Source organism: Lampris incognitus, chromosome 6 (assembly GCF_029633865.1).
Source record: "Lampris incognitus isolate fLamInc1 chromosome 6, fLamInc1.hap2, whole genome shotgun sequence".
NCBI lineage: Eukaryota > Metazoa > Chordata > Actinopteri > Lampriformes > Lampridae > Lampris > Lampris incognitus.
In genome coordinates, this window is record NC_079216.1 from 52,609,250 (window position 1) to 52,633,888 (window position 24,639).

A 24,639-nucleotide genomic window follows, 5' to 3' on the forward strand; every position below is an offset into this window, starting at 1 on the left:
TTGTGATATCTCGGTGTACACTTCACCCCCTGAAGGTCAAGTGTTTATTGATAACACCTATAACATTTAGTTAGCCTTTGACAGCCCATTCTTGTTTTTGAGCATCTGGCTAATTAATACAGGTACAGTCCTTGATGAATCGGCACACACCATTCATAACTGTACCAGGCTGCAGCTGAAGGTGCATGGTACCAAGATCAACCTGGTAGAAATGCCAGCTGTATAATTTGGCTCTGAAAAAATATTACTGTTCAAAAAGATGGAACAGCAGAACTATCAAGAACTTTTCCATGAGGAAATACTTCATGTAGTGAGCATTAGTAAACAGCACATTGGTATAACCTTTACATTTAACTATTGAGTAATGCATGTTGATTTAAAGTGCAATGCAGTTGATCAGAGACCAGTCATTAGCAATGCATAACCTAACATATTTCCTCCAACATTTTGTAAGTCAGTGATTCATATCAGATTTGATGCATAGTATGTGTAATTGTTCTTTTTCATTCCATCAAGATAGTGATGGGAAATGTGGGCATTTGATAAGGTTTTGGATATAGAGACTCTTGCATCAAGGCCTAGAATCAGGCCCTAAAACTGTTAATTTGTCTCTTGTCCTAGTCATTGTTTTATGAAGATGTATTTTCTTTCTTCCGTTGCGTCCTGTACGTTCACTTACCAATGTCTTTAGCCCTGGCTGCCACAGGCCTCCGGAGCTCAGCGACAAATTTCTTGGCATCAAGTCGAATCTCGATAATGTTGTTGAGAAGGGCAAATAGAGGAGCCAGGGGAAAGGACGCCACAAACAATGTCACAAAACCAAACTGGATGACTATATAGAGAGAGAAATAAAAATGGAGGGAGGGTAAGAGAAAGGGGATGACAGACAAGAGAAAGTGGGAGATAAAAATACATATTCAGATGCCATAACTGTCCCTTGAAGGGACACCCTAGGGATAAATTCCAGTGCACAGAGGATATAAACATATGAAAGGAAAACCCCATGAACAAGCTAAGTGCTGAACATCCATGTTATATTTATGCTGGAAAAATACCAATTTCTAAAAGCATTTAAAGAGGAAGCAAGCAGGTTTTTTTCCCTGCCTAGCTCCATCTACTTACATTTAAAATAAGGTCAATAAAAAAGCGGTGTAGATGTAGAGGACAGTGATGGTGGTGTGGGTTAGACAGAAAGTGGCAGTGTTGCAGTAGAACATATTGTCATAGCCTCTCACGAGTCTACCCAGAAAGTTCAGTTCTACTCGCATCATATTCTATTGGTCTAATGTGCTGGAACACAAATGTACTGCCTACTTCACATTGGGCTCACCATCTTTGATGCCCCCATATTATGTAGACAGTTTGGAGAGGTTGATCTTAATGTATGTAAAAAAAATATTAAATTAAAGTTATCACTATAGCAATTAGTTTTACCATCCTCAACCTGTACCAAAAATTTTTTTTAGCTCAAAAAGTTTAAAAAAAGCATCCATGTAAAATAGCGGTCTGTTCCATTGCCTACCAACACAGGGATCCCGGTTTAAATCCCCGTGTTACCTCCGGCTTGTTCGGGCATCCCTACAGACACAATTGTCCATGTCTGCGGGTGGGAAGCGGGATGTGGGTACGAGTTCTGGTCGCTGCACTAGCACCTTCTCTGGTCGGTCAGGGTGCCTGTTCGGGGGAGGAATGGTGTGATTCTCCCACGTGCCATGTCCTCCTGGTGAAACTCCTCGTGACTCCACATGTATCGGAGGAGACATGTGGTAGTCTGCAGCCCTCCCTGGATCGGCAGAGGGGGTGGAGCAGTGACTGGGATGGCTCGGAAGAGGGGTAATTGGCCGGAAACAATTGGGGAGAAAAAAAATCACCAATTTAAAGTCTTAATTGTAGCATTAAGTACTCCTAAAAAAATAAATCATTAGGGGAAAAAAGTGACGAGAAACTTTATGTAGGAAGCACAACAGAACGTTATTCAATAGAAATCAGGAGGAGTAACCCAACATTACAACTTTAAACTTGGCTTCAGCAGTTTTAGGAGTGGACAAGGAGGACATCAAAGGAGGGATGTAGTGGGACAGAAGGGGGAGAAAAGCGGCATTAGAAATCACGGGGTGGATGGACAGGTAGGGTACATGAGGTATAAAAAGGGAGGGGAGTACTGATAAGTGTGTGTGAGAAGAAGAGCAAGCGCGGAGGGAAGTGACAAAAATGGTAAACTAAAGAAGAGTGTAGGATGGGAGAGGTGAGAAATGTTTGTGGGCAGGGTGCAGAGGAAAGCTGATCGTGTACAGAGCCCACTGACACACACAGAGCCCACTGCCAAACTCCCTGCTAGGATTCAGTTACACTGTTGCTGCACCCCCTACAACCTACACATATTAGTCAGGCCTGCAAATAGAAACGGCGTGTGCTGGGAAAGGTAATAAAACCTAGAGTGCCACAGGATCAAGTCAAACTGGAAGCCATTCTGCAAATGATTCAATCTTCTAATGTGATAGAAAGTTGAGCACACTGTCAGACTATCAAATACCCAGTGTTAATGTGGAAGTGACAAGAATCAGAATCAGAGTCAGTTTAATTTTGCCAGGTATGTGTAGGCGTACACATACAAGGAATTTGACTCCAGTTCCTCCATTGCTCTCCATGTACTTACACAGAAAAGACAAGACTAGACACTGTGACAACTCCAGCTAACCCACACCAGACAAACCTGGGTTCTCCCCAGCTTTGGAAACAGCTTATCATATACAGAACCGATGTCAGTGTGTACAGAGGCCAGTCTTTAAAATGGAGAAAGGGATTCCAAATCTCTAAGAGAACTCCTAGAGAACAAAACTTTCTAACAATTTTATGGCTAATTGAACTAATTTCAACACAGTAAACAAACACACGCACACACATATATATATATATATATATATATATATATATATATATATATATATATATATATATATATATTAATATTCTGCTCCTCATTTGTTGAGCACTTATCTATGCCATTGATGGTTTCCGGAAAACCTTGTGTTCGAGTCATCAAGGCTGAGTCTGAGTCGAGTTCCGAGATGGACTCCAGTGCTCCACTCTGGCACCGTAAAAAAGCTGACATGCAAATAATTGAATGTTACAGTATTAACATAGCTATCAATATCTTATGCCAAATTATTAGGGCCCATCACAAACAAAACACAGCTGTCACCATTTCAAAGGGAGTTTATTTACTTTGTGACACAATAGCCAAACAAATGCACTCGCAAGCATGTGCACATACAACAGTGTTGTAGTCGAGTCACCAGTGTTCAAGTCATGAGTCCTGGACTCGCGTACTACAACACTGATATATATATATATATATATATATATATATATATATATATATATATATATGTGTGTGTGTGTGTGTGTGTGTGTATTTATGTATAACTTTGTTAAAAGAAACAGTCAATGGTAGGAAAAGTGCTCAACAAATAAGAAGCAAAATAAACCAGTGATCCCTGCAAATAAATGCTCAGCAAAACAGTGTGGTCACTCACTCTCACTGGCATATCTGTCAGCATACTGCAAAAAGTATTCTGGTCTGAAAAAAATCAACAGTATGATTGTAATCTGATTATATAATCCACAGACTACATTTGCAATGGTGCCTGGCGCCATGAGGAGGAAAAAGCTCACCACGGGGGTAAAAGCCTGCAATGCCCCTTCAAATGAATTTTGTGTTCCCTTTCCATTTTCAGCTGCCCCCTTCGTGTGTGTGAAACATGTCGCATCAAACAACTGCCTCCATCGTAGACGGATGCAGTTGGCTGCCAGTTTGTCAGGGGCTTTAATAAGTTGTGTAAACGGCTTGACCTTTTATGTGTGAATTGCAACATTAGTTTGTACGGGCTCTAGTGGACCCAGAAGAAAATTGAAAACAAATTCTCATCTTCACCCCAATTACTTCTAGACATAACATTAACTTGGGATTTTTTTTTTTTTTTTTAATTCTCCTCAGTTGCATCCGACCAATCCGGGGAGGGCTGCAGACTACCACATGCCTCCTCTGATACATGTGGAGTCGCCAGCCGCTTCTTTTTACCTTACAGTGAGGAGTTTTGCCAGGGGGACGTAGCGCATGGGAGGATCACGCTATTCCCCCCAGTTCCCCCTCCCCCCCAAACAGGTGCCCCGGCCAGGACACATACCCACATCCAGCTTCTCACCCGCAGACACGGCCAATTATGTCTGAAGGGACGCCCGACTAAGCCGGAGGTAACGCAGGGATTCAAACTGAGTGTTGGTAGGCAACGGAATAGACTGCAACACTACCCGGACACCCTATTAATTTGAGATTTTGACAATTTTCTAAAACTTAATTACTTGTTCTAAGAAATAGCTGTTCAATTATCTTATTCAATGTATTAGATTATAATCTCTCAAATTGTTCTTGATTAAGTGTCACTCGTATTATGTACATTTTTAAAACTCAGTTCATAAGATAACAACTAGATCTAAAATCCATCCATTATCTGAACCGCTTATCCTGCTCTCAGGGTCGCGGGGATGCTGGAGCCTATCCCAGCAGTCATTGGGCGGCAGGCAGGGAGACGGGCCGACACACACATACCTAGGGACAATTTAGTACGGCCAATTCACCTGACTTACATGACTTTGGACTGTGGTAGGAAACCCACGTAGACACGGGGAGAACATGCAAACTCCACACACGGGATGGACTACCCTGGGGCTCGAACCCAGGACCTTCTTGCTGTGAGGCAACCGCACTAACCACTGCGCCGCCCAACAAGCGCTAAAATAACTTTTATAACAGATATTCTTAGATTGTACAGATGACTACCAATATCACAAACCTCATACGTACATTTTCCTGTTCTTCTGAAACTGTCCTGAGTTTAGTCTAATTAACTCAAGACCGATAAAATGACTCCGGACCCCAAACAGAGACACACCAGAGACTGGGAGAGAGCTGCAGGGCTGTGGGCCCGTCCCCAACTAAATACCTTTATCAAGATGTCAGATTTCAGTCTTTTTTTAAGCATTTTTAGCTCGGTCTAGACGGGTCAGGATAAAGTGTCTGAATGAAATCGGCTTACATCATTTAAAAATATATATATTTTCCTCTGCACAGACCTGACCAGCTCGCAAATCGACCAAAGTTCTACATTTTTGGTGACCTGCATCCACGAGTGCTATGGGTAAAACCACAGGTCCTGCAAACTTTGAGCCAACACGTGTACCACACGTGAGTACTAAATGATATTTGCGTAAAATGAAGAAACGGCTGATTTGAGCAAAAGATTTCTCAGGGACTATACGGAAAATATCAGTCCATTGTTTACATAAAAGGACAATTGGCAAGGATATTGTATGGCTGGAGGTTTTTTATGTACAACGAGGGTAGACGGTGGATTTGGAGATGCAAGCAAAATATAACTCAGTCCAGCGTGAGGCAGTTAGCGCTTGACCAAGTGTTATGGTCTATTAGCTCCCACTCTATTTCCTTTGTAGAGTAATTAGTGTAGTAGCTTTCTAGTGGTTTCTAATGGCTTTAAATGGTACCCTTTAACTATGTAACAGTGTGCACTAATGTGTAAAGATAGATTCATCCAGTAAATATTTTTACAAAGACCCATTAAGGGCCTTGTACTGAAGTGGATAATACAGTGAGACATTATGCGGGTCAAGACAGGTTTGCAAGCCCCCAACCCCTTATCTTTCTTTATTGTATACAACATAATGGGCATCCAGTGTGAGTTCTTTCTACCGTACGGGGGATATTTGGCCTAATATTTACATTATTTTGTTATTTAGTTAGCTATCTGCAATTTATCTAATAACTGATTGTAGTAGGATTATCTAGACTTCAATCCGAGTGAGTCACATAAGGTTACATTTACTCACTTGACAGATGTTTTTATCCAAAGTGACGAAGTGAGTCTAGCAGATACATTTGAATGTTACCAAATGGCATCATAAACTGAACTGCTTAGGTGCAAATCTTAGTCCAAATTCCCAGAAAAGCTGAATCGGTTCATCTCAACATCAAGTGTAGTTTAAGGGTGGGTTGGGGATAGCTGCAGTCAGCTGAGAACTGACGAAGTCACTTAGGTGGACTGACAAAACGTTTTCCCACTAAACTTGATGAACTGATTCAACTTTTCTGGGATGTCTACGCCTGGATTATTGGGCATGCATTACTGATTTTGTCATTGACTTTGTTTCTGTTGCCATACTACTAGTACTACTTTCGCTGTTCCCATTAGGGGTAGCCACAGCGGATCATCCATTTCCATCTCTTGCTGTCCTCTGCATCTTCCTCTGCCACACCAGCCACCTGCATGACCTCCCTCACCACACCCATAAACTTCCTCTTCCCTGGCAGCTCCATATTCAGCATCCTTCTTCCAATATACCCAGCATCTCTCCTCCTCTAATATACTTGTTCCTGATCCTGTCCTTCTTCGTCACTCACAAAAAAAATCTTAGCATCTTCAACTCTGTCGCCTCCTGTCTTTTCCCCAGTGCCACTGTCTCCAAACCATATAACACAGCTGGTTTCACAACCATCTTGTAAACCTTCCCTTTAACTCTTGCTCGTACCCTTCTGTTGCAAATCGCTCCTGACACTCACTCTTCTCCACCTCTCTTCCACACTCCCCGTTACTTTTAACAGTTGACCCCAAGTATTTAAATTCATCTACCTTCTTCACCTCTACTCATTCACCATTCTGCTGTCTTACCTCTATGTATTCGGTCTTGCTCCTACTGACTTTCATTCCTCTTCTCTCCAGGCTCTCCTGAACCTGCTCCCTACTCTCACTACAGATCACGTCATCCGCCAACATCATCGTCTATGGAGACTCCTGACTGATCTTGTCCATCAACCTTGCAAACAAGAAAGAGCTCAGAGCCAATCCTTGATGTAATCCCATCTGTCATTCCTACTGCACAGCTCACCACTGTGGTACTGCCCTCATACATATCCTGCACCACTCCTACATACTTCTCTGCAACTCCTGACTTCCGCATACAATACCACACTTCCTCTTTCTGCACCCTGTCGTATGCTTTCTCTGAATCTACAAAGACACAATGTAACTCCTTCTGACCTTCTCTGTACTTCTCCATCAACATTCTCAAAGCAAACATCACATCTGTGGTGCTCTTTCATGGCATGAAACCATACTGCTGCTCGCTGATCATCACCTCTCCTCTTAACCTGGCTTCCACTACTGTTTCCCATATCATCATGCTGTGGTTGATCAACTTTATACCTCTGTATGGGCATCCAGGTAGCGTAGTGGTCTATTCTGTTGCCTACCAACACGGGGATTGGCGGTTTGAATCCCGGCGTTACCTCCGGCTTGGTCAGGCGTCCCTAAGACACAATTGGCCTTGTCTGCGGATGGGAAGCCAGATGTGGGTATGTATCCTGGTCGCTGCACTAGCACCTTCTCTGGTCGGTTGTGGTGCCTGTTCAGTGGGGAGGGGGAACTGAGGGGAATAGCGTGATCTTCCCACCACTACGCCCCCCTGGTGAAAAGAAGCAGCTGGTGACTCCACATGTATCGGAGGAGATGTGGTAGTCTGCAGCCCTTCCCGGATTGGCAGAGGGGGTGGAGCAGCGACCGGGATAATTGGTCGGATACAGTTGGGGAGAAAAGGGGGGGGGGGATCCCCCTCAAAAAAATACAAAGAACTTTATACCTCTTTAGTTGCTACAGCTCTGCACATCACACTTATTATTTGTCTCTGTTGCCATCATTCTCTACAATTCTGCCCACCTCCCCTGGATCAGTCTACAAAAGTATGACTGAACAGCATGCTATCATTCATCACTGCTGTCATTAGTGCTTTCATTGGATCTTATTCATTAATTGTTGGTATGTACAAATTTGTTCTTGCAACGAGCCATCACCCAGACTTGCAAAGATATCAGTGTTAGCCATTCGGCTCTGTGCGTAACTGTGGTCATACCAGTTTGCTGTTTGTTGGCGTGTGCTATTGACAATGGCATATTTTTCATGATGCCTGCAAGATTTACCATGGATAAATGTCAACGATATGCACAGAATTGTCAACAAACTTTCATCTGCACATCAAGTTACGTCCACAATTATGAGGATGATTGTGGATGTAACTTGATATGTACAACTTGAAACTTTTCACCCGTTTGCGAGTAGGTGCAGGTGAAAGTTTGTCGACAATTCTGTGCATATCGTTGACATTTATCCATGGTAAATCTTGCAGGCATCATGAAAAATATGCCATTGTCAATAGCACACGCAAACAAACAGCAAACTGGTATGACATATGGAGTAGAAACTGGAAGTCAGTGGACTACAGTTATGCACAGAGCCGACTGGTCTCTGAGACAAGCTCCGGGCTAAAAAAATCCATGGGTGTGTAAGAACAAATTTGAACGTACGAACTGTTGATGAATGAGGCCTAATTCTCCCCATTTCAATACAACCTGGACATGCAATCATGTTTATATGTGTGTGTAGGTGTGTGGTACTGACTCATTTCCATATACTCAGGTGTCAATCCAGCAAATGGTTCAAGGAAGTGATCTGTCTCATATCTCTGCAGCTTCTTCTCTCTCTCCTCCTCTTGGAAAGATCTGCGCTTTGACCGGATATAGCGTATCAGCTTCTTCAGCTTGCTAAGGAACACACACACACACAGTTAGTGTATACAAGAGAAATACACACAAAAAAAAGAACGAACGCATGCAGTCATCCATAGAGTAAAAGTGTAAGAATCAAGATAATCAAAGCAAAACACTACCGATTTTCTAGATTGTTCATATTTTATGCTTCTTTTTTCAGTGCATTAAAAGGTGTTTACATTGCTATCAATGTTCTGATGTCTCATGATACATACTATTTGTCTTTTATGTTCACATTTTAAATGATCAGTAAACTGATTCTAGAACCAGCTTCTTACAGTGTCTAATTTGTGTATGGGAAGTTTCTATTGGTGGCAGAAATTATTTGCGTCATTGATAGTCAGTCGGACAAAGGTTTGATCCCCCAAAGTAGCGGTGTATGCTTTTGAAATATTGGGATATTGTTTGGTTGTGTGTGTCCGCTGCTAATTGCGCCTATCAGCCTAATATTTTTTATGCACGGTTATGACTGTATGATCAAGAAAATCTCAGGGTTGCTGTGATTCAAAACCTTTGAAAATGTTTGTTCTCTGTCCCGCCACTCCCTCTCTTTATTCACTCTCTAGCTCTGTCGCTGCCCAATCCGAGTCAACTGTAGATGTGAGTTACGCATGCGCATGGTTGACTTAGATCGGTCAGCGAGATTTATTTTTCTTCCCAACCGCATTTAGTGAAGACCCGCCCTACTCTGCATCTGATGGTCTAGTACTCATTGCCTCTGTTGGTTAGCCAACCAGAGGCAGAGAAATATAAATGTGTCAAAACATATTTATTTGAGTATGAGTCCTGAAAGTAAACAAGAAGTCGATCGTATTTCGCAAATCAGCAAATCATTCACTGCTGATCTCAACACAGGAGAAACCAAAAATAATAAGCTGTCTTCATTTTCATAATATAATAAAGCTGGGGAAACCGTTTACGCTCATGCATGCGTGACTTGCATCTACGGTTGACTCAGATCAGGCAGCGGCGTGGTCAGTAGTTATTAAAGGAATTTTGATAATCCAAAAAATGCAAAAGTTATAAAGTAACAACTTCTTCTAGCTTGCAGTCAAAACAGGAAGTGTTACATATTCTTGTCGCATCCCGATTTGAGTCAACCATAGATGTAAACAGTTTACCCAGCTTTATTATATTATGAAAATAAAAACAGGGTTGGGGTCAGACCAAAATGTTCACAAAGCAAACCTTTTCTTTTTGGAAAGTGCATTTTCATATTAGACTTAGTCGGTGACGGACTGGGATCAAAAATCAAAACAAAAAACGGCCCTGGCGTTTTTGACATGTACTGGCCTGATGTCTCTATTTTCAAAAGCAGCACCAACTTCAACTGCACCTTTAGCCAAGTAATACTAGGCCTATTCCCAGGCTTATCGCAATATGTTCAGCATTTCTGTAGCATACGCATTACAGTCAACACAGGTTAGTGTTTCTTTCAACTTCTTCCAGCAGCGGTGCTGTTGTGCACGTCATATGTCCACGAGCATGAGATGCTGGCCCGTATCTACGTTTATCAGAATAGCTCAAATTCCAGCTTTGTGGAAAACTAGTGCATGTACTGGGGGGGGGGGGTCCTCCCCCAAGAAATTGTTTTTGTTTTTCAATAATAAAAAAAAAAGCAATTTCACAGCATTTTGGACCATTATTATTACCATATCTGTGTACAGAACGTTGGAAACGCTAGAGCAGGTAATAAATAAACAACACCCAAAAACTTGCTAAAGACGTCCACTGGACACTGACTACAATCATTAGATCTGGGAAAAATAATTTAGTTTATTTTGATGCTCTCCACATTTATTTTACGTTCATTCGGCTTAGAGTGCCTAAAACGGCTTGCGTGCCGTGCCTAAGCCTTATAATGGCAGGAAAAACCCTGCTGTAGCCTATACTGTACATTTACTGCCAGACTGACAACTTACTGCGAACCTTTTCCTCTGCTCCACTCACGTTCACCGTCACTTTGCTCTCACACTCAATACACACAGGCATTACGCACTGCCTTATTCCTTAAAGAAGCTACACTACTCTTATAACAGCACATTTCACAAAAATGTTCTTGGGATTTGATGCACTAGTCAATGACTATATATTTTATTTGCTTTTTTCCCCCCACTATAAAAGTTATTTTTGAGCAGCCCACTCTACTGAGTGTACTCTTCTGGTTTTTGAGTGAAATTATGTTAAAAAAAAAAAAGTATATGTACTTACGGTATTCCAATCTCAAACAGATTATTCTGAATGAGTTGTTTTCCCAACATAGTGATACTCAGCTGGATACACAGCTCCATTAGACAACCTCCATGGGCACACTGAAAAGTAATTCAACAATTCAGATTCCAGTAACTGTGAAATTCACCATTATGCATAAGTTAACATGTTGCATGACATATATTGGACATTATAGGCCCAGTGATATAAAATATCCAAATCACTGCAGTGGGAATAAACATAACATATTGTATTAACTGGATAATTAAGTACAATAATGATATGGTCGCTTCAGTACAATCAGATTTATAATGCAGCACAGCAGAAGCTAATGGCTGATAGCAAGGTACTGTAATGCTTCTTGAAGCACATAATGAAAGCCAACATTTAAATAATTTTAGATAACAATTTTACCTGCAGATACCCTTAATAATACATTAGGAACTATTTATCCATAGTCTTTCTTAAACGCAAAACTTTCTAGCTCCTCAGTATTTATGCTGAATTTCTCTGTGCTACCACAGCAACAGGCTGACTGCATTCATAACTATGATACTAGCTTCATCCATGACCGTAGGGTGCATCTGAAAATATCAGTCTTCTTCAGCAGACTTGCTGAGCATGCATGAAGGTAATTCAGAGGCTTTCAAGTTTCAGACAATGTAACAGCATTCCAAAATGATCTGGGACCTTTTAGGTCATCTGTGATGAAGTGATGACTTGGTCTTCCTTATAAGAGAAGTAGCCTATGTATCTATGGCACATAAAAAGACAGTCAGAGTCAAACTCTGAACATATTGCTTTTGCCAAGTTTGCATAATGGTCATAAAATGGAGATGGAAACCACAGATTATTTCACCCTTCAATGCTGTCTGGTGATTACTTAATGAAAATATTCATGATGTAATCACCAGAAAGAACATCTGGAATGGGTCCAATGTTGTTCAACAAACTGAGTTTCCCTTCTGAATGACACGTGGCTTTCCTTTTTAAGCAAGTGGGTACGGTCAGATAACGGGGTTAAATTCAAGGAGATATTTAAGTCGGTTTGTTTATGTTTGTTTGTTTGTTTATTTATAATTTGAACTTGTGAATAAACATCAGTTTGAGCCTATTCCAATTAAGGTCACCTTCCAAGGCAATTACACAATGGTTAGGTTTAGGCATAAAATGAATTAGTGATTGGAAAGAATCAAGGCAAAAAAATAAAATAAATCTAAAGTTATATTACTGAAAGATTAGGGATCAGAGATTCAAATTTAATTCAGATTGTTCATAATTAGGCTTAGATATCAACACATTGGCATGATAATTACAATTACCATAGATAGCAACACTGTTGCCATCTGGTGATAAGTATGATCTATGGTATAGCCATTAATAGAGATCTCTATACCATGAAGTCAGTTGATCAGCTAATTAAGAAAAAACTAAACACAACAACAAGCCCAACATCTATTCACCAGAAGATTTTGTCCCCGTTGGAACCATATCTATTTCTGATGACAGCTTGCAGAGATTCAAATAAATTAAGCCGAAGCCAATCCAAGAATTAAAACCTTCGGGCATTCATTCATGAGGCGTGCCTGCCTGTGCTAGAAGAACTAGCAGTCTGAGTCTGAAATTTTAATGACTACTGTTTTCACGTATCTGTGATGGATTAGTCTTGCATTCATAACAGTTTTTCATGGTTTTTGTTGAGTGCTATGTGGTCCAGTAGAACCTTACCTCCTCCATTCTATATGACTCAAACACATACAGGTAGCTGCCTGGTCTACCAACCAGCCTGTCAGGGATATGAACAAATGGTTGTAGAGTGGGTTAAGCAAAAAGTTTAGGGTTGTAAAAGAACACATAAAAATAAACATAATTTCCCCTAATGTTCAACAATTTTTCCAAGTACTCTTGTAAGTGCAAAGGAATAACACAAAGCTATATTATCTTAGTACATTTCTATGCAGGTATATCTATGTGGACTTGATGTCTTGCATGCTTTACACTTAATCTTCTTGTGTAAACCATTATCAAATTCTGATTTGTTCATGACTGTATGAAATAAATATTCACTATACTTGAACACAACAGATTGATACTGTATTCAGTTTGGTATAAGACTTGGAATGAGATGACAGCCTGATATTGGTCACTGCTGATAACAAAAGCATTTTAAAAATCAAAATAGCATAATTTTAATGCTAGAATTACTATGTGATAGATAGACATATACTTTATTTATCCCGACGGAAATTAAAGTTTATATCCATTATTTTCCTCCGTTTACTGAACATCAGCTTCATAGCTGGTTGGTCCAACTTTGCTATGCTAATAATACAGGGTAAATGTCCGACAGTTATGTGTATAAATACTATTACATGTGCACATGTACTAAAGGCTGAGAGTTCTTATCACAAGCTAAACGTGTATTCTCCTTTATTTGCCTAGCTTCGGGGTGTGTATGCTAGCTAGTTAGACAGAAGCTGGCTTCTCACCTGCAGGTTTTTTTTTGGGGGGGGGTCCCCCTTTTTTCTCCCCAATTGTATCCGGCCAATTACTCCGCTCTTCCGAGCCGTCCCAGTCGCTGCTCAACCCCTTCTGCCAATCCGGGGAGGGCTGCAGACTACCATATGCCTCCTCCGATACATTTGGAGTCACCAGCCGCTTCTTTTCACCTGACAGTGAGGAGTTTCAGCAGGGGGATGTAGCACGTTGGAGGAACACGCTATTCCTCCCAGTCCCCCCCCCCAAACAGGCACCCTAACTGACCAGAGGAGGCACTAGTGCAGCGACCAGGACACATACCCAATGCCAGCTTCCCACCCGCAGACATGGCCAATTGTGTCTGTAGGGACGCCTGACCAAGCCAGAGGTAACACAGTGATTTGACCCAGTGATCTCTGTGTTGGTAGGCAACGGAATAGACCGCTACGCTACCTGGACGCCCATACCTGCAGGTTACTTTAAAAAATGAGGAATATACCAACCATATAGAGGCCAAAATCACTAGCAGCTGTATGGCCTGGATTTTTATATATGACCTTAGGCAAAAAGGGATGTTCACCAGAGAATAGAGATCCTACAGAAGTACCAATCAGCTAGCTTTTCTACGTCACAAAAGACATAAAGACGCACCACCATTGTTGTTTACCTGGAGCGGCCGGTGATCGTGTGCTATCAGTAATTCAATGGCACCACGACGAAGATTGTCTCGCTTCAATCAATTGATTCAAATCTGTGTTCATTTATCACAAATGCAAAGCTTCGGAGAGTTAATCCGGCCTAATCAACAGTAAAGAGTATTAAATATCACACGTTATTAGTGGCGAAATAGGCACTGTTTGTCCCAAGACATCAGCACAGAAACAATCTCCGCGGGATCTTACCATTTTTTCTTAGCCCCTTTGTTTACAAATATTATTATTGGCAAACTATAGAAATCTCAAAGGGTCAACTTACCTGAAAAAGGGATTTTAGAGTGTAGACTTACCTGATTCAACTGAAACTATAAAGAGTTAACTCAAAAGGATAAAATAACTGACACAAAGTAGGTCTAGCTTGATAAAATAGACTATTATCCTAGGAAAAATATAGACCATTCTCATCTTAATTGGAAAATATAAAATAGATAATTGACTAAACTAATTAGAAACCTGAACCTAAACAACCTAATTGGAATTAAAAGGGATTCAAACCAGTACAGTTATCTAAATGTATGAATGTGTGACACATAGCTGTGAATAGTTTTCATGTTCAAGTGAATTTACACTATTTTGTCATTAAACTGACAGCGTTTTCATTTTGTTAACCCAGTCTCTGGTCTGCTATTTTGTTGCTCAACCACTCCTTAAGAGCCTAGATCTGGTCTAGTGTGAGATAGTGACACAAGTCTTACATACATTTCGAGAGAATATTTTGTACTGTGATGCAATTAAAAAAAAAATGTAACACTTGTGTCACTATCTCACACTGGACCAGATCTAGGCTCTTAAGGAGTGGTTGAGCAACAAAATAGCAGACCACAGACTGGGGCTACAAAATGAAAAAGCTGTCAATTTAATGACAAAATAGTGTAAATTCACTTGAATCATGAAAACTATTCACAGCTATGTGTCACACATTCATACATTTAGATATACTGAAATCCCTGGTTTGAATCCCTTTTTAATTGCAATTAGGTTGTTTTAGGTTCTGGTTTCTAATTAGTTTAGTCAATTATCTATTTTATTTTCCAATTAAGATGAGACCGGTCTATATTTTTCCCAGGATAATAGTCTATTTTATCAAGCTAGACCTATTTTGTGTCAGTTATTTTATCCCTTTGAGTTAACTCTTTTTAGTTTCAGGTGAATCAGGTAAGTCTACACTCTAAAATCCCTTTTTCAGTTAAGTTGACCTTTGAGATTAAACCTTGCAGGAAAAACCATTCAAGTTCACCACTCAACTCAAAACATCAATACACAGTCAGTAACATTAACATTGAGAGAATATTTTGTACTGTGAGGCAATAAAAAGATGCAAAATTCACCGATGGAATCGGACAGTTCTACCCGTCCTCGGCTCGATTGTGTCTTTGCTGTTACTACTGCAGTGAATGCCATGGCAGTAATTAGCCCCTTTACGAACGACAACAGCATTTTCGCAACTCATGACCGACAATCCACGAAAACAGTGTGAAAACACGCAAAATTCACAATATTTTGATTTTAGCTCCAGTTGAACAATAATGGCGGCGGTCCAGTGATGTCATGTTACGTCTTACACGTCGCGAGCGTCATTGGTACTTCTGTACGATCTCTATTCTGTGATGTTCACTGCTTGTTTAACTTTAAGACCATTGTAATATTTGCTCAATTTTTTCCTTTATTTCGGGAAGAGACCTGTAGCGAGATTTCAAGGGTAATTGAATAAGGTAATTTTTGTCCATGTTTTCACTGAAAAAAAAAACATATTGTATGTTGTCTTGACGCATGCTCAGTGATCCAGGTAAGGAAATCACAGAAGGTTGAATCAGTTCATCTGGACACAACATTTATTGAGAGAAACATTGTGTCCAGATGAACTGATTCTACTTTTTTTTTTTAAACTACTTTTATTAATCCCCGTGGGGCAATTCTTTTTCTGCATTTAACCCATCCTAGCTGTGTAGCTAGGAGCAGTGGGCTGCCGCCTTCATGCAGCACCCGGGCACCAACTCCAGTTCTTTTCCCATTGCCTCGGTCAGGGGCACAGACAGGAGTACTAACCCTAACACGCATGTTTCTTTTTGATGGTGGGGGAAACCGGAGCACCCAGAGAAATCCCACTGCAGACACAGGAAGAACATGCAAACTCCACACAGCGGATGACCCCCAAGGTTGGACAACCCCAGGGTTAAAACCCAGGACTTTCTTGCTGTGACGCAACAGCACTAACCACTGGGCCACCGTGCCACAAACTTTCTGTGATCATATTTTAGGATTTTAATGGTAGCAATTGCAGAACTTTCTTGTCTCTTTGCAGTTGTCATCTGACATCAGCAGATTTACTGAAAGTGAAAGAGTTTTATGTGACTTTAAGGTGTGCGCTTCCTTGTTTTTGATGTGCTACACCCACAATTTTAACATGGCAGCATGCAGCTCTATCAGTATAACATGAATTGACCACCTCAAAACTAAGTGGATGTTTGCTGTCAAAATATGTTGCATGTTGCTAAGTCTTTTCAACATGGAATATAGTATTTGCCCATCTTCAGCTGGATTTGAAAAATATGGTGCAGCTGCCAGGTGATTTAAAGGGTTAAAAGGATCAGAGAGGAGAATACATATGATTTTAAAAGAACCTTAAGTGGTTTTATAGGACAAACGGAATGAAAGGCAACCAAAGAGGAACCACGAGGAAAAGAGTTATAATTTATACTTCCATTGTCATTACACCAAGTCAAAACGTTTATCTATAGGGATGAGTGAGTTGTATTTAGGCTACTTACCTGCCCCTGAAGAAGGCAATGTAGATGATGGGAGTGAACGCATTGACAAACTTGAGAATGAAGGTCTTGAAGATGAGTCTCTCCTCAAAACTCTTGTCTGTCTTTGGGACCTCTGAGGGAAAAAAAAGATTCCACCATTGGTTCTTTTTCTTTTCACAAACTTTTCACCAAATTAATAGTTATTATTGTTGCATTTCTGCTAACAGTATTCTTGTTACAAGTCAAGCATCTAGCTAAACTTCTTATCCATCTATACACCTTATCCAATATCAGTATTACCAAAGACATGTAACCCCCCCCCCCCCACACACACACACACACACACACAAACATTAGACATTTAGTCTATTGTACGCCAGTGGGAGAGGCCACAAGTATCTCGTTAAAACAACTTTATACTGATCCTCCTGTGGGTGAGTTTCAATGGCCTTCAATGGCTTCATCAGTATATGAATGTGTATGAATGGTATGTATGTAGTGTATGAATGTATGAATGTGAGGCATACATTGTAAAATAGCGCTTTGAGTGGTCGGTAGACTAGAAAAGTGCTGTATAAAATGCAGTCCATTTACACACACACACACACACACACACACACACACACACACACACACACACACTACCTGTCCAATGCCTGTCCCACCATACTCACCTAACACAGTCAGCCATCGGGCCACACTCCCATACACCTCATCCAATATGAGTATAACCACCAGGTTGATGATGGCTGCGGTGGTTTTGACTGTCAGGCGTACATGGTTACGTGTGATCGGGTTAGCACTCATATGGAGAGCCGCCTTGGTTGAGATCCGGTAGAGGATCACACCAAACACAATGGCAAATGTAACACCAATCTGACAAGATAGATATGTAAATAGATAGATCGATACTAGATAGATAGACAACTAGATAGATAGATAGCTAGATAGACTGCATATCAAATGCATACTGTTGTCACACACAGACTTCAGGTGAATGTGAGAAAACTACAATTAGTACAACTATGGTTTATGTGACAATTTCAATTACAGCCAAACCCCAGTTTGACTGTATTTGAATCATCAACAATTTTCTCACCATTAACAACATCATCACAATGTTGGTCATATAGGCAGGAAGACGATCCCGACATGTCAGCTTCTCCTTCTCCATCTAAAAGACAGAACCCCAGTGTTAATACTTGCAGAGCTGTAGCCATTGTTGCTCTATAACTCCATGTAACTTTGATGTGAAATCGTTGTGACGCTGAATTTGGTCCTGTGAAGCTCAAGACGCAGGACATATCACTAACAGTCACGGCATTCCAAACAAAACATCCACTAAAAACAGATAAAGAAAAATCCATGCATGTTTTTGAAGCATTTTTGATAACATGACTTTGTAAATGTAGGCATACCTGCAAGTGAAATACAAACCTACTTCAGCTGTGACTGTTAGTGTGTGTACAGTATAAGGCCAAGTACACATGTACACCGTACAGGAACAGAAGACATCTTGACCCAAATCCATATGATAAGATATCTTGACTAATGCGTTTAAATCCTCCTCAAACTTTGATTTGATGTACTGCACAACTGCACTATGTTCAAGCACACTTGATAGGAAATCATACCAGTACAATCAACAAATAAATACTCATTTTAAATCTTATTCCCTGCATAGCGCAGCTTTTAGCTTCACAGTGGTATATTATCACATATTAAAACTTGTTTCACCCTTTTGCTCCCCAACTGTATCCGGCCAATTGCCCCACTCTTCTGAGCCGTCCCGGTAGCTTCTCCACCCCCTCTGCCGATCCGGGGAGGGCTGCAGACTACCACGTGCCTCCTCCGATACATGTGGAGTTACCAGCCGCTTCTTTTCACCTGACAGGAATTTCGCCAGGGGGACGTAGCACGTGGGACGATCACGCTATTCCCCTCAGTCCCCCCCGAACAGGTGCCCCGACCAACCAGAGGAGGCACCAGTGCAGCGACCGGGACACATACCCACATCCGGCTTCCCACCCACAGACACGGCCAATTGTGTTTGTAGGGACGTCTGACCAAGCCGGAGGTAACACGGGGATTCGAACTGGCGATCCCTGTGTTGGCAGGCAACGGAATAGACCGCTACGCTACCCGGACACCCCTATATATTAATGCATTTTTGAGCCTTCGTTCATTGCTCTGAGTTTTCAACCATGATGCCCTTTATTTAATTATTATTAAACTGAGTGATATTCCCTCCAAATGGCAAGTTTTCACAATAGGTTTGCTTGGGAAATTAAATGTAGAATTGATCTATACTTTCTTCCTTATTGTGTGTGTGGGAAAGCTGTAGGACTGGAATTGAACAAAATTCTATTAAGAGTCATACCTCAGAAAAAAGTATACGTTATAGAAATATTAATAAAATTTCCCCAGAGCCATTCATAGAAGGGTATGGCCATTACAGACTGATTAGACTTTAATGCAATACCTTATTAGAAAGAAGGGAAAATGTCTGCAAAGATAATTTACCTCTTTCTTTTGGCATTTTCTAATTTAATTTTTCACATAACAGAATAAATGATGGTAGGGAACTAGTGAATGGGCAAGGAGGCACAGCAGTTGCACTTTTATCATCTTGTCATAGAAATAAGATCTATAACAGTACTCAAAAAGATCCAGAACTTTATACTTAATATAAAATTTGTGCCACAAAAGTGAGACATTTATAATTTTGCCAGGTAGTTAAAAGCTGATTGAATATAGAGAGCACAGGTTTGATATTGGCTTTGGTCAGGCACAATGTAAGATAACCTTTTTCAGTCCCAACATGGTTTCTCACAACCTTCCACCAAGGATTAACACACATTGTGTTACACACTATCTGCATGCCAGTAATTTAAGTGTTTTCTGCAATGCATATAGTAGAATTTGATATATTAATATTTTAAATCAAGTACACAATCCAACCGTTGTGAAAAAATGTTAGTCAAATGCAACTGTGCATATAATAATATTTGTGAATATCTCTTCTTCTTCGGCAGTCCATCAAAACGATGATGACTGTGATGCAGTTTAACCTCGGCCAGCATGCCTGTGGACCATCAGGCCCACATTAGAGCGACGATACCGTCCACATTTGTCACAGAGGAATGTTGTTTGAGTTGGTCTTTTATGTCTTGCATGGTGGGCGTTATCATAGGCTTCTTGTCTCTTTTGTTCAACAGCTGTTCTCGATTGCCTTACGGTGGAGCGCCATCTCTCTGTCCAGGGCCTCTGTCTCCCAGCTGGAGTCATCAATGCCGCAGATCTTCATGTGGCGCTTGAGCACATCTTTGAAGCGTAGCTTTTGGCCTCCCTCGTTCCTTTTTCCCCAGCACAGCTCCCCGTAGAAAACCTCTTTTGGTAGGCGGTTGCCTGGCATTCTTCTCACGTGGACGGCCCATCTGAGCTGGGAGACTGTTATTAGGGCTTCAACACTGACAGTACCACCACGTCTCAATACTTCCACGTCGGGCACCTTGTCTTCCCGTCTGATTCGCAGCAGCTTTCGCAGATGATGAAGCTGTATGCCGGTGAGCTTCTTGATGTACTTGCAATAAAAGGTCATGCATTCAGTGGAGTATAGTAGAGACGGGAGACCAGCTGTGTTGTAGACCTTGATCTTTGTTGTCAGCCTGATGTCATGGTGGGACAAGAGTCCTTTGTGGAGGGCACCAAAGGCTTTTGTGGCCAGTTGGATTCTTCTGTCCACTTCTAAGTCAGAGGAGTTTGTATCTGTCACAGCACTATCCAAATAGGTAAAGCACTCGGTGGTCTTCAGAGATGCTCCATTAACCAAAATACTGGGCTAACCTTCCTGGGGGTTTTCTGTGGGGGGGGGGGGGCTGGTACAGAAGCTCTGTTTTGGAGATGTTGATCTTCAGTCCAAAGAGGGTAGCAGCTGAAGAGAAGCGGTCTACTATTTCTTGTATTTCTCCAGGATCATTGGCAGCCAGAGCTGAGTCACAGAGTTATCTTGTTTTGGTTAGATGCCTTGAGTCTCGCAAGATTGTAGAGGTTTCCATCTGTTCAGCTTCTGATGTACAAGCCACCTTTTAAGTTGGCTAACATTGTTTCTAGGACTGCAGCGAGATATAACGTGATTAGGGTCGGTGCAAGCACACATCCCTGCTTCACTCCATGCTTGATGTTGAAAGCATCACTGACGTTTCCTCCCATTGATACTTTCCCTGTCATATCATTGTGGAAAAGTCTGATGATGCTGATCAGTTTCTGTGGGCAGCCATGAGTCTCTAGCACTTTCCACAGTGTCTCTCTATCAACAGCATCAAACGATTTTGAAATGTCCACAAAAACAATGTGAAGTGGCTGGTGCTATTCATTCACTTTCTCTTGGAGTTGTCTCAGGGGGAAGATCGTGTCTGTGGTGGATCTACCAGATCTGAAACCACATTGGCTTTCAGGCAACACTTCTTCTGAAAGGATCTTTATCTGGTTCTTAGCCAGGACCTTTCCAGCACCCGACAGAAGTCAGATCCCATGGTGGTTTCCACAATCTCTTCGTTCACCCTTCTTCTTGTGGATGGTCACAATCAAAGCATCTTTGAAGTCTTGGGGAAGGAATAGGTTCTGCCAGCAGGCATTATAGTAGAGCTTTAGTAGCTCTGACTTAAGTATTGAGCCACCATGCTTCAGGATGTCTGATGGGACGCCATCTTGTCCTGGTGCCTTCCCACTTCTGGTGTCTTTAAATGCTTTATCTACTTCAGCCATTGTGATCGGCTCACAGAGGTCTTCTCTTATCGGCCTTCTTGTAAGCCATTGGCATGCATTTGGATCTGCTGATCCTTCTTGATTCAAAAGGGTGCAGAAGTGCTCTTTCCATCTTTTTGTGATCTCTTTCAGGTCAGTACACAGCTTACTTCCATCTGCCATTTTTACTGGTGCTATCGTATTGCTTCTTGGGCCATAGATGGCTCTCAGTGCAGAGAAGAGCCCATACATATCATTTTGATCTGCTAAGGCTTGCAGCTCTTCTGCCTTCTTGCTCCACCAGTTGTCCTTCATCACCCTAATCTCCTTCTGAACTTTGGCTTTAATTGTCTTGAAGGCTGATTGACTCCTCTCAGAGTTTTCTTTCAGGTGAGCATTGTGAAGCATTTGCTTTTCCTGTAGCAGTTCTTGGATTGCTTCATCTTGATCCTGGACCTAGTCAGGCGATTTTCTTTTTGGATGACCAAGCACCTTTTTTGCTGAATTATAGATGGTCTCTTTCATTTGTGTCCAGCATTCTTCAATGTTATTTGCAATCCTTTCTTCATCTTGAAGAGCAGATGTGATTGCTGCAGCTAGTCTCATTTGATGTGCCATGCTTGCTAGCTTGTTGGTATCCAGTTTGTGAATATAATATGAATATAACCTTTATACAATTAAATGTATACATCACACATCTGAAAACTTTACTTTAGTTATTTTTAGGAGAACTGTGGCTAATTACTCCTGATTTGTAGTGAATGCAAGCCTATTTGAGGTTAAACTCTGAAGCAGATTTTTTTTTTCAACTCTCGGCTACCCGAGCACTTATAGAATGCTAAAATTTCGTCATGTTAACACGTTACAGTTTGGCCTTACTGGTCTAATGTGAGTAATGCCATCACAAATGTGCACAAGTATCACAGCTGCAGAAGCAGAGCTTGGTTGCAGCCGTACTAATGATACGACACACGGCTCTCTCTGTAAAAAAATGTATAAGTATTTTAAGGCGCAAATGTCCAGTTGTGGCATGCAGGGTTGTTCAACTGATACTCAGCACAATGACAAATATTTCAGCAGACACATCACAAACAGAATTCTTACGTGCACAGTAGCTACAGTAGCAAAAAAACAAACTATAACAACCTAAGCATCTATCCCACCCTGCTGATATAAACCCCTGTTATGATGTACTTCTCTGGCTAGTGTTTGCAGAAATGAGTGTGCATACCCATGCACATCATAACAGCATATACAAGTGGTAGAAGGGAACACACAGCCTGATATGGTTCTTGTTGAAGGTTTCACAAGTTGTTTAGTCACTGAAAGTAGCCCATTTAAAAATAGGCAGTTGGACTTGAAATGTGACAAGGCTGATTTGGGACTAGTGTGATCATATGAATTTTATTCATTTCTAATACTGTCCCAAATGTTATGATTAGTGGACGGAGTGCAACTCAAAATCAAATCATGTCAGAGCAACCCACAGTGATTATATCTACACTGTAGCATGCAGCTAGTGGGAAACTGACAGCAGACATTGCATGACCATGAAGCATACGAGGCATACATATTCTGATGACTATGAGGATAATGACAAAGGTAACTTTTGGAGGCACTCTACAATATTGACTTCAATGAAGACAAAACCTGAATTGGATAACCTTGGAGTGCTACAGAACAAAACTGTCATGAAAACAAATATCAGTCATCATCACTGGGAAAAATACTCACTTAAATTGCCTCTAAATGTTACCTCAAACCAATAGTGCATTTTAAGTGGAAGAGTATTTTGATGTGCTTTCATGCAAAATCATATAGTCATGATATATAAGTAACAACAGGAAGTAATTCATAGTCTGATCCAGGCAGTAAAGGCAATTTTGCTCAAGTGGTATTCTAGAAGCTTAACAAGCGTGTGTGTGTGTGTGTGTGTGTGTGTGTGTGTGTGTTTATTTGTTTGGGTATAGGAGGTAGTGAAGTGGAGGAGAAGGAGGAGGAGGGAAAGAACTTGAGCAGTAGTAGGATGAAAAGATAGGTAAATAGTGATAATGAGGAAGAGGAGGAGGAGGTGAGATAGAGGAGGAAGACATCTAAGTGAGCAACTAGGAAATGGAATTTGCAGAGCAAGGCCATAAAGATATGGAAGACGTGAAGGTGAGGCTTTCTGGGTGGAGGAGTGGTGAACAGAAAGATGAGAATAAGTAGAGGCATCTAAATAAGACAACAGTGGGAGGATGAGAGAAAGGAAGATGGTGAAAAGGAGGAGGACAATGATAAGGAGAGTGTCGAGTAGGAGGATTAGCAGTGGAGGAGCGATTTCTTAGTTTGTGAGTAGAGTACGAAGGAGCCTCAGTCTACCAGTCGAAACCCGGCCATGGCACTCTGAACTGTCTGCTTCCATTTGTTAGGATGATCCTCGCCCTGATCTCTGGACTTCTAGCACACATAAATATCACCCACCCACCCACACACACACGCACGCACACACACACACACACACACACACACAAACACAAACACACACAGATAAAGAGACAGACAGCCAAACTAGGGGAGCCAGAACCCCGTGTAAAACATGGAACCATAGCAAGTGACTTGAAAAGTGAGTTCTACTAAGAGGTTGTTCATACCCGTCAGGTACGTGCAGCAAGTAGCTACTCATGTTAACACAGCTACCGCTATTGTCCTTTTTTCTTTTTTATCCAGATGTGTATTTGATATACAACTCACGGCACACTAAAATCATCATCAGAGAGATAACTACACATTTAGTTACCACACACATATGCAGCATAATACAACAACAAACACGCTCACACTAAAAACTCAGTTAGGAAACCAGGAAACTGTTAACAAATGATCACAAACAGAAAAGGAGTCAGCAGAATGAAAGTACAAATGGAAGTGTGCAAGGCTTATATAAAAGGAACAACCAGCCATGTAAAAACAACAGAAGTAAGGAAGCGGCTCTAAAACAGATGAACTCATTAGCGTGGGAAAGGGGCTGGGGGGCTGCAGCTCCCCCTAGTGGTGGGTGCCCCCCCCAGTAGTGGCAGGTGGAGGC

The 24,639-nt window shown here is 41.3% G+C and overlaps 1 protein-coding gene across 1 annotated transcript in view; it reads right to left on the reverse strand.

Moving 5' to 3' along the window:
* Positions 1 to 24,639, reverse strand: part of LOC130113738 (anoctamin-1-like) — a 132,313-nt gene that overhangs the window by 5,540 nt on the left and 102,134 nt on the right. Inside the window, exons 16-23 of the mRNA XM_056281354.1 lie at positions 23,934 to 24,011; positions 17,926 to 18,000; positions 17,501 to 17,702; positions 16,848 to 16,959; positions 12,614 to 12,671; positions 10,886 to 10,986; positions 8,526 to 8,668; positions 680 to 832 (exon numbers count right to left, since the gene is read on the reverse strand). Of these exons, the coding sequence (XP_056137329.1) occupies positions 680 to 832; positions 8,526 to 8,668; positions 10,886 to 10,986; positions 12,614 to 12,671; positions 16,848 to 16,959; positions 17,501 to 17,702; positions 17,926 to 18,000; positions 23,934 to 24,011 (922 nt within the window). The remainder of the gene's footprint in view (positions 1 to 679; positions 833 to 8,525; positions 8,669 to 10,885; positions 10,987 to 12,613; positions 12,672 to 16,847; positions 16,960 to 17,500; positions 17,703 to 17,925; positions 18,001 to 23,933; positions 24,012 to 24,639) is intronic.